General features: G+C 31.5%; 1 protein-coding gene across 1 annotated transcript in view; it reads left to right on the forward strand.

Moving 5' to 3' along the window:
* The window catches only part of LOC115891589 (isocitrate dehydrogenase [NADP], mitochondrial-like), a 28,878-nt gene extending 20,050 nt beyond the window's left edge, over positions 1-8,828 (forward strand). The window contains exons 2-8 of the mRNA XM_030912089.1: positions 1,872-2,025; positions 2,087-2,193; positions 2,429-2,628; positions 4,579-4,817; positions 5,108-5,196; positions 6,121-6,283; positions 8,354-8,828. Coding sequence (XP_030767949.1) covers positions 1,872-2,025; positions 2,087-2,193; positions 2,429-2,628; positions 4,579-4,817; positions 5,108-5,196; positions 6,121-6,283; positions 8,354-8,633 — 1,232 coding nt within the window. The 3' untranslated portion in view covers positions 8,634-8,828. The remainder of the gene's footprint in view (positions 1-1,871; positions 2,026-2,086; positions 2,194-2,428; positions 2,629-4,578; positions 4,818-5,107; positions 5,197-6,120; positions 6,284-8,353) is intronic.
* Positions 8,829-12,034: the final 3,206 nt, after the last annotated feature.

Below are 12,034 nucleotides of genomic sequence, written 5' to 3' on the forward strand. Positions count from 1 at the left end.
AATAACCCATATTCTAAAATGTCAAAAGTTGACATATGATATGTCATTCTATTCAGAGTGTCATTTTCTATCGAATAAAGCAATAAAACACCGAGGGTACCATTTAAAAATCAAAAGTTGTAGTCATTTCCGGTGAAACAGGAAGTGACAGAAAACAATTGAATACGTCAATCAATCATAATTTATGTCATATTATATTAATATACCAAATCACGATTTTTTATCTGAAAAAATATAAAAGTTATAGGGGTGAGCCTCTTTTGAGACGCACCCGGTATTTTTATATAGGTACATACATTAAAGATGGAGGCCATAGCAGCGTTGCTAGAGCGTTAACCAAAAATGTAATAACTAATCTTATGAAATTGTCAAGAATTTGAAGAAAATGTAATTATTTTAATTTAATATATTTATTAAAGGAAATTAAGCTTTCAAATGAATATTATAACTTTTTATCACTAAATTGGTATTAAATGGATTTTAGCATATATTTCGGAACGGACCCATGAGTAGTGATGTTAATATTTCGGAAACTTTTGATTGTTGCAGGAAATTTCTGAAACTTTCGGAAATTTATACATACTTTACATATTTTTTGTTGATACAATGAATAAATTAGATAGACATTTGATACCAACTTGTAAGTGGAAAAAAAAACAATAAACATAATATTAGTTGTTATATTTTTTAAAAAAATAAACAATACATAACTCCTAAAAGTCATAAACATAACATATAACAAAAATTATTTGGTAACATTTGTACTTTGTACATAAACCATGAACTATGACTATGAACTTAAAAAAAAACAAAAAAGCACGAAATATAAATTTAAAAAACGTAAAACACAAATAACTGAATTATTCTATTCCGGAATACTTTCAGGCGCCGAGCTGGTCCCATCTTCATAGGGTATTATAGTAGTAGTAGTAATAGTACTGTCTTCGTCAGTTTTTATTTCCAAATCAGGTATATTTGATGTATCATCTGGTTCTGATTCTATAGGATGAACCTCTATCTCTACGGATTCTAGTGGTTCTGGAGGAGTTTCATGTTGTTGCATATCATGTTCCATATCCACTTTTTGTTTGTGTAGTAATAATTTATTGTTATGAGCTACGAACATTATTTTGCCGGCTCTTTGTGCAGTTAAGCGATTCCTTTTTTAGTATGGATAAAACTGTAAGTACTGAAACTTCTCTCACTGGCTGCAGATGACGTTGGTAAAGACAGCAGAGCAACAGCTAAATATTTCAACTGAGTATTTTTACATATTGCTTGCCACCAACTTAGACAGTCTACATTTTTAACTGACATCCAAACGTAGTCGAGAGCCCATAAACCCGATTTGGCGCAATAATTTGTTACATCTGTAAAAATGGCTTCGTTATTATTGACAAACTGAGGATGTTTGTTGGTGATATTGTTGATAAATTCCATAGCGGCTATGTGTTCTTCATTGTTAAGGTGCTCTCGCAGGAAACAGAGGGGGCCAAGAGATTCGCGGCAAAATGCATTATTTTAAGAGCCATACGTTTTTTATTTTGTAAGGCGGAGAAGCATTCTTTTTCTTCTGATTTAAGAATAGGCATACTTGATAAAGCTCAAGAACCTGACTTACTACATTAAAAAGCGAATATCTAGTTAGATACGCAAAGCTAATGTAAATTATCCTAAGTCGATTGGCTGTCTCGTGAACATTATTCGAAATATTTAGTCATATTTCTTCTGAATACCATTTTGCAAGCGGTGATATTTTTTAGGTAATATAATCTATAATGTTCACTGTAACTGTGAATATACTATATATTGTGTTAATTAGTTTTATTTATACTATATTTTATATAATATATATTTTTTTATAATTTCAGATTCCAGTAGTAATAGAATTGTGGTGAAGAATCCAATTGTCGAGATGGACGGAGATGAAATGACTAGAATAATATGGCAGAAAATTAAGGAATCCCTAATTTTCCCTTATTTAAAGATTGAATGTTTGTATTACGACTTAGGTTTGCCATACAGGTAATCTTCAAAATACAATTTAAATATTATTTCTGTTCTGATATATGTTTTATTACTTTAGAGATCAAACGAATGATCAAGTGACTGTCGATGCTGCCAACGCCATCTTAAAACATAATGTCGGTATTAAATGTGCTACAATTACTCCTGATGAAGCCAGAGTTAAAGGTAAAATTTATAGTACATTGTTACACGTATATTGTTCATATCTATATAGTCCAAGATCCCAGAGCGAATCTGTATTTGTCTTACTTTATTAAAGGATTAATAAGCTCATCTCAAAGAGCTTTTTTACTTTCTATTACGGAATTGCATATATTGCTCGTACAAGTCAAAAACAAGAATAATGGCAGTCTGTGAAGATGTTTTATTTTATATATTACGATTATTTTTTTGGTTTCAGAGTTTAACCTGAAAAAGATGTGGTTGTCTCCTAACGGAACTATCCGTAACATCCTTGGCGGTACAGTATTTAGAGAACCAATTTTGTGCAAAAACATTCCGAAACTTGTACCTGGTTGGACTGAACCTATTTGTATAGGGCGTCATGCACATGGTGATCAATACAAAGCAGTTGATTTAGTTATTGATAAGCCTGGAACGGTAAGAAAAAAGATGTATTATTTAACTATAATCTCTCTAGGGAAAAAATTATATTATATTAATGAAAGTTATATTTCATTTTAATTTAAAAATTAATTGTATTTCCTGATTTTTTTGTATCAATTCGTTTGTTCAACGCTGCGCATGACATGATATATAAAACCTGTAAATTTGATCAAATTAATTTAAAATTCAGCAGATTTTTCCAAAATCGCTGGTACATTTTTCCAAATTACTTTACGACGATTTATATTTTCTCTGCCAGTTTTTCATACTAAAAACATTAGTAGCCGAAACAAAAAATACAATTATCAACTTTTAATTTTTAATATAGAAATGAATATTTATAATGTATGTTTTAAGTTCTTCATTTATCTTATATCAGAATCCTATAGGCTTGGTGCATTCTCCGCCATAACTGCCACCATCAGAGAATACTGTAATCAGCGGAACTAAACAAATACACGGGTTTAAATAGCGAATACACATAATACTAGCTAATAATAGCGAATATAATCAAAATTCTAAAAATATATATAAAAGTAAAAAAGTAAATATTTTGATATCTTGAGAGGATCTAAGTTAATCTATCTATAATTTATTTATAAAAAGAGAATAAATTATAATAGATAAGATCTATTATAATTTATTATTCAAGCTAATAAAACTTTTTAGATGAGTACAACTACGGTAGCGAGCATAGTTTTACGCACCGGTTTTGTTAGTGGGGACATAACTGGGGCTATTTCGGCTATAACGAATTTTTTTAAAGATACATAATTATAATTTTAGAGGATGTTTTTAAAAAAAATTAAGCACTAATTGATTATTAAAAAAACTATACCATTAATATTAACAAATTAAATTTTATCCTCTCATAATTATTTCTTCTTCTGTGCTCATAGTATATGCTTATTTATTTTTTTATTATCTAATTGGCACTATGTTTACTCACGTCGTTGATTGAAGAAATAAGAAGATGCGCAATCTTATGGGCTATTTCATGGCACAAAGCCTGTCCAAGATGTATCTGGCGCTATGATCTGGCGTTACCGTCACGCTTGAGCACAGCTAACTGAGCGACTTATGCAAATTCCTTCAGAAGATTTATATACCCATTTCACCGGCTTGGCACAGAATACAGTTTGGAGTCGATATTCTTAGTTAATATATATATATATATATATATATATATATATATATATATATATATATATATATATATATATATATATATATATATATATATATATATATATATATATATATATACCGTATGATCGAATAAAAACGGCGTCAACGATGGCTATGAAATGAAGATCGCTGTCATTTTATATGTAAAATTATATGGGAAATGTCATCGATCGTCATTTCCAAGCCAACTGGACGCCGTTTTTTTTCGATCATACGGTATATACGCCGTCAGTCTATCCCATAGCTCTGCGCCCCTGCGCGCTGATAGTCGTTTACAGTGCAGCGGATAAAGAATACTGTATCGTAGTTCTGCTTTCAGTCGACAGAGTGAGTGGCTGCCGGAGACAGTATTGCCAGAACTACTGATTAATCCGTAGATTTACGTAGTAATACGTTAATAAAACGGATTTTTTTTTCATTAAACAATTTAATATAATATATGATTAAACAAAGAACGGCGCCAGAGTTGGCTTGGAAATGAAGATTTTTGTTATTTCATATGTAAAATATTATGGTACATGCGTCGTCAGTTTCTTGTAAATTCTTTAGAAACTTACGATAAATAATAACTGTTTAAATAACCGAGATACAAAACATCCTTAACATGGCATCTTTGCTTTGGTTTCATAAAAAAGTAGCAAGCTATTGCAAAAATCGTTTTTTCTATGTCCGCTCATAAACAAGAAACACCATAAAAAATACCCATTAATCTTACAAAATACACTTTAATCAAAACTTTATAAGGTTTTTTTATAGGTAGAAATAGTGTACACTCCAGATAACGGCGAAAAACGCACTCATCTACTTTATAAGTATAAAGGACCTGGTGTAGCTATGGGAATGTACAATTTGGATGCTAGCATCGAAGGTTTCGCCCGTTCATCATTCCAGATGGCTCTTCAGAAACGCTGGCCATTGTATTTGTCGACCAAGAATACTATATTGAAAAAATACGATGGAAGATTTAAAGACATATTTCAAGAAATTTATGAAAAGTAAGTTCTTATTGATTTTCTCTCTTAATATAGAACAAAATGCGTAAATAGATTATTGTATGTACGTGTGTGTATTATAATATTTATATAATAATCTACATATCATTTTAAAAAATAAACAACTGTAATACACGCTTAAAAGTTTTATCGCAAACCTGAATAAAAATAATTTGTTATTTTATGTAAAAAACGGTATTATCAATTGACAAAGATATTTATCGCCCAAAATGGCAAAGAGCCATAAATAAAGGCGACTGCTTTTTTTAGCTCAATTTTTGCTTTGGTTTTAGAGAATATAAATCCAAATTTGAAGCTCAGAAGATTTGGTATGAACATAGATTAATTGATGATCAAGTAGCCCAAGCCTTGAAGTCTTCAGGTAATTTAATTTGAAGTTTTATGCAAAAGTAATATATAATAATACATTTTTTAAATTCACAATACCCCAATATGGGGACTTAACAGTTCTTTAAAATTTTTATATATTTATTTTAACATTTGTTTTATGAATTCCTTATTACATCTGACGAATAGGTTAATTAGGATAAAATGTTTTGTACAATCTGACTAGTATTCATTAGGCATCTTGAAAGAATGACTGAAAACAAGCGGTCTTTAGCAGAAATGTATCATCATATAATGTGTAATTATATAAGAGTTTTTTGCCTTGAACTGCTAATATAGAAATTAATTCCACGCTGTGTGCGTCATAATGTGGATCAACCTGCTCTCACTACCGGTTTCGGGGCCCTACCCCATCATCAGGTGAGCTTGGGTATTTCCACAAAATGATGAGCACAGCGCAGAGTATATAAATACGACTTGTCATAAAGTAGCGGTAAGATATTAAGTCCCGCATCGGAAGATAGCGGCCTGCGTGCAATGGTAGTACTTTCGTACCACCGAGGCACAACTATCGATAGTAAATAAAGGCTTTTTTCGGTTAGCCCAAAATATATATTGGAAAATACATTTCTTGCAGTTTTTAGGTATATAATTTATTTTTAGAAATTTATTTTCCATTATAATGTGTAATAATATGCCTAATTCTGATTAGGCATTTTGCAAAGCAACTGGAAGAGATGAGCGCTTTGTAAAATTGTCAGCTTTTGTTTAAAATGCCGGCGTTTTATATTATGCCAAGTCTTTTTGCGACATATAGTATACTGAAACTGAAGCTTACATAAAAACTCTACTTATGCGCCTAGTTCTATCAAACATTAGAGTACTGCGCAGACAGAAGCTCTTAGATTGAAACTTAGAAATGTTTATTATTCGTTTACTAATAGTTGACTATTTCTAGGTGGTTTTGTTTGGGCGTGCAAAAACTATGACGGTGACGTTCAGTCTGATATTGTAGCCCAAGGTTATGGTTCTTTAGGTATGATGACATCAGTGCTCATGTGTCCTGACGGTAAAACCATCGAAGCGGAAGCTGCTCACGGCACTGTCACTAGACATTACAGGTATTTATCATTATTTAATTTTAGGATACAATTTACAAAGTATGATTTAAATAATTAATGATAATTTATCATCATCGTTTAAAGTAAAATCATCATATACAGGGTGACACACCTCATTCGCCTCGGTTGATTATACGAAAACGGAAAGATGTAGAAACAAAATATTTTAAGGGTATATGTGGCAACGCAATGTGCATAATTTAAAATTATTTTGAAATATACAGGGTATGTCAAAACTAAGATCCACACCAAAGTTATATTTTTTCTTATGGAACACCCGGTGTTTTATGTCATATTTGGATCCGTGGACACAAAATAAGGCATAAAAATAAGGGTTAAATATGTTTATAAGCTTTGGTTTTTGAGATATTTAAATATGCATGCTATAATAAAAAAGATTGTCAACACCCTGTACATTGCTTTTAGAATTAATTCTTGTACCAAACCAAACCAAGCCAAAGAAATAAACTTTACTGAAAAATTTGATTGCTTCGTTTAATGTATACAGGGGTATCAAAAATTGCTGGTCTATTTTAAATATTTATTTTACATAAAAACTTTATTATTTCAAACACAACCCCCTATATTTTTTTAAAATAAATCGAAACATATTCAAATGCTCTTTCAAACTATATTAAGATTTGCTATGCCTATCTAGCTCAGATTTTGAATAAAGAGCAGTTTTTCAATAAAACGGCAATCAAGAGAGCTTGTGTCGTCATGGTAAGTTTCTAGTGACAGTTTTTTCTAATAGATATTTTCAAAATCAAAATTAGTTTATGAACTTCTTCGAATTTATACCAGTTTACTTTTATTTAATTTACCTACAATAGTTTAATAAATAATATTTATTAAATATGTATTTATTATTTCATCAAGAATAACGAAGAAGTAGTTCTTAGATTTATTTTACGATCGCTTGTAGATATATGGATTTTGTATAAAAGAACCAATTACGGCAAATTCATTTTTTTCACTTCCGCACAGGTTTCTGCCTAATAAGTTTTTTATAAACCAAACTACCAGCTGTGCGAAATAGGACAAGTAGTTTTTCAAAGTAACGCTTATGAGGAAGATTCCTATTTGCACATCTTTGAGCATAAGCCATTGAGGCTAAGAAGCAATTTTCCTCGCAAAATAAAATGACTAGTAACATATCCATTCGTTCCGCCAACAGATACTGCTTTATTTTTCTTGATAAAATAATGAATACCTACTTATTACACTATTGTATGTAAATTTAAGTAAACTGTTATAAATTGCAAATAATAATGTCCATAAACTAATGTTGATTTTGAAAATTTTTATGGTCACTAGAAAATTGCCATGGCAACACCAGTTATCTTGATTGCCAGGTTTTATTTAAAAATCGTTGTTTATTCAAAATCTGAGCTAGATAGGTATAGGAAATCCTAATATTGTTTGAAAGAGCCTTTTGAATCTGCTTCGATTTATTTTAAAAAATACAGGGTATTGCATTTGAAATAACGAAGTTTTTATATAAAATATCCTTAAAATAGATCAGCATTTTTTGGTACTCCTGTATAAATTTAAAGAGGCAATAATCTTTTTCAGTAAAGTTTGTTTCTCTACCTTTAAACTCAGCACAAGAATTAATTCTGAAAAGTAATGTGTACAGGTTGTTAATCTACTTTACTGTAGCATGCATATTTAAATATCTTTAAATATCTCAAAAACCAAAGATTTTAAACACATTTAACCCTTATAATAAATCCCTTTTTATGGGCCCAAGAATTCAAAAATGAAATAAAATACCAGATGTTCCATAAGAAAAAAATATAACTTTGGTATGGATCTTAGTTCTGAAACACTCTGTATTTTTCAAAATAATTTAAAATTGTGCACATTGCCTCCCCACATGTACCCATAAAATATTTTATTTCTACATCTTTCCGTTTTCGTATAATCAACCGAGACGAATGAGGTGCGCCACCCTCTATAATAGTGAAAAAAGACACTATAATAAGCGTTTTCAAAAAGAGGACTTTCTATCAAGAATAATAAATTTGGTGTATTATATTATAGAATACTTATTATCGTTTATTCTAGGATGCATCAGCAAGGGAAACCAACATCCACCAACCCAATAGCTTCAATTTTCGCATGGACCAGAGGTATCGAACACAGAGGTAAATTGGACGACACCCCCGATGTTGTTAAATTTGCCCAACGTCTCGAAAAGGCATGCGTTGATACCGTAGAAAGCGGAAAATATACTAAAGATTTGGCAGCCTCTATTGCGGGAGGATTCGATAAAGTTAAAGATGGTATGTTCCTAAATACTCAAGACTTCTTGGATGCCATTGCTGAACAATTGAAACGGACGTAAAACGGTCAGTGGAAAACGGAATTAAGATAATTAATGACTGAAACATGTGCTTCAAACATACAGAAGATAGAGAATCACATCATTTTTCCTAAATATATTTTTACAATATTCACATACTTTTCTTTAGTTGTCTAGGCGATAACCGATCTTTTTGTTACTATTTGTTACGTAATTGAATATATATTTTTTAAGAAATGTGCTTTATTATTGTTATCCTTTATTTATTTCATTTTTAAAGTAGGTAAGTCTATTTACTTTATAAACGATTTCTGTTTTAGTTCCGTGAGATATAAAAGAAACTTAGAAACAAATAGAATCCTGTCATAAATAATCGATTTGATTTAATCTTGTTCTAACGTTGCCCGTCTTGTTTCCCAAGCTTCTTTTTTTATTACTATTATTATACTCACACTATATTGAGCTGCAATTAAAAATGTATCCATGGATGGGATATGCATTTGATTTTTCTGGTGACTTTATTCTGAACATCAATGCCTTCTAGTAGCAGGAAAAACTCCATATTCTACGAGTATTACTAGAACCTTTTTGAAGTCATATAGCAGCAGTGTTTGGTGTTGGGCATTTACAACTTCTATTTATTACTGAGAATTCAGATAATTTGGAATTGTAAATGTATATAAATCTACTGAGTGAAAAAATGTACATTTCCGTGATTTTATACTTAACAAATGAGTATAATAGATAGTTATTTGACTGAAATGAATTGTTACAGTTGAGGGTTGGAACCTTTGGTGTTACACAGCAAAATAAAAACACTAAATCACCACAATACACCAAAAACACTTTTACTTTTACACTGGATGAATATAAACTGTTTATAATCATCTGCTGACGATGCTAAAATGGTTAGCGAAACGCGCGTCCTGTGTAAAAGTAAAAGTGTTTTTGGTGCATTGTGGTGATTTAGTGTTTTTATTTTGCTGAAATTAATTGGTTCAATAAATAAATTTTTCTTCGAAAAAATTATGATGAAACAGTTTTTGTTAAACTTTTAGCACAAAAACATTTCAAATTTATGATTTCAGTCTAATAACTATTTAGTCACAACATGTTTAATTTATATGTCAATGATGGCGGGTATTGATTATTTCGATTCCAAATATCTCGAGAACCATTATTCGTAGCGATTTTTACCAAGAGACCTTTTTTACGTAAAAAACATCGTAAATGTATCGTACTTTTTTACTCAGTAGTTTTATACAGGTACGGTCGAAAAGTTATTACCCTTCAAACCAGTTAGAAAATATGTTGGTGGCGCTCTCTACAAGTAGGAGTCATATTGGCATCAAAATCAATGTCAACTCAATTTTTCATGTTAAAAAACTCTCAGGCATCAATTTTAATCCAAATATTGACGTTAGTTCAGAAATTATTTGAAAAAGTCGAAATAAAAATGAAACTTCTACACCCAGTATTTCCTAAACTAAGCATTTTAGGACATACATTTATACGAACTTATAGAAGTTACGAACTTATTTTTATCTGCAGAATATGCTGCCGAAGTTTGCGGAATACAGTTCGGACCACTGTATAAAGGGCCTGAGGTTGTCTAAAATCATAAAACTCCGTACCCTAAAGGTAAGCGCACATTCATCGGAAGCGGACGGACGTAGCGCATTTTTAAAGCCCAGACGCAAATTTATCGGCAGCAGACGGACAGAGCGCATTGGAACCATCGGATATTTTTCCTGAAATCAGTTTGAATAATGGATTCCTCTGACGAGGAACTGTTTGTAGTGCTAGAACTGGAATCGGAATCCGAGAAAAAAAGGAAAAGAAAAATATGGGTTCACGAAATTAATTTAAAAAGAAGTGTTTGTGGTGAATACAGTCATTTATTTAATGATTTGCTGGTCGCTTTCCATTTCTGCACGACCGGCTATGTCAAATATATGTATCGTTCACGATATACTGACCACCAATGTGTTTTTACTCAAAATTCGTATCAAAATTATGCTATTTTAATTGCTTTTCCATCGGCAAGTCAGGGGCGTAGATAGGTGTATGCTATGGGGGTGGTACTATGATAAGTCGCAAAAAAAATCACCGTCGGAATTTTTTTGTCGAATTAAAACGACGGCGATTTTTTTGTCTTCAAAAAGATATAAAAACATAACACAAAAATTAAAATATAGATTTGTAAATAACATAAACAAAAATGAAACAACGACGTTTATTAGTTAATTTTCTATAAACTATAAATAAAAAACTGTAAACTATCAAAAAACTATAAAAACTATAAACTATAAATAAAACTACAAAACAAAAATCAAGTTTTCTAGTACGTTGTTTGGAAAACCTATCAATAACAGCATCAACATTTTTTTCAATATCTTTATGGATATTGATTAGAGTTAACCCCACTAATCTGTCCTGGTTAATAAGAACACTTTGTGTGCTTTTAATTAGGTCGAACATATTATAAACGATAAATCAACATAATTAAAAGCATACAAAGTGTTCTTATATGTCGGATATTAATTAAAAAAAATCCTTTCATAGTCAATGACTATTTCAATTCTCGTATCTCGTCAAGCGTCAGGGGGGGTACTGTCCCCCAGTACCCCCCCTTATCTACGCCCTTGCGGCAAGTTCCGTCTCGTATCGCACACTTGTCGTCACCGGTACGCAGCGGACGCAGAGTACGGATTTAAATTACAACCGGGCGAATTTTTAGAAATGCTCTCCGTCCGATGCGTACCGATGCCGACTAGTGTGTTTTGCCCCGTTTAAATTTATGCTAGTAATATTTTTCCGCTACGTGCCGTCCGTCCGCTTCCGATGAATGCGCGCTTACCTTAAGGCAGCATCTCATAATGAAATGTGTGTTTTCCTATGTGCAATTAGGAGTTCAACACTTGTTAAAAGAGTCCGCCATCCTAGATCAGCAATTTCCTCTATAGTACTGAGGTTAGTAGGTTCCCCTTGCGGCATTTACTGAGATGACGCCAACTACGTTTTCATTCTACCATTTGCGGATGAGTGTTACAATCTTACAGCCTAGAATCCATACCTGAGATTGTTATTGATGTACTCCTTGAGTATAATTAATGGTGAATCTTGTTTGGTGAATATTGGAGACTGAAGAATATCGTGAAGCTACCAGCCAACCCAATTTTGTAAATGGCAATGTCATTTGGGGGTATAGACTCTCTCTCGGCATTCTCTGCCTGTCGGAGAAAACCATAAACAGCCGACTTAAATAAATACAAATAAGAATTACGTATATACATTCAGGCTGAGTCTTAAATAAGTGCAAATATTTAAAAATCAAATCTTCAATTTTTTTTCGAGAAAAAAACCTTAAAATTTGATTTTTAAATATTTGCACTTATTTAAGACTCAGCCTGTATGTATATACGTAATTCTTATTTGTATTT

The sequence above is a fragment of the Sitophilus oryzae genome, unplaced genomic scaffold (assembly GCF_002938485.1).
Source record: "Sitophilus oryzae breed Bouriz unplaced genomic scaffold, Soryzae_2.0 scaffold_1188_pilon_pilon, whole genome shotgun sequence".
NCBI classification, from domain to species: domain Eukaryota; kingdom Metazoa; phylum Arthropoda; class Insecta; order Coleoptera; family Curculionidae; genus Sitophilus; species Sitophilus oryzae.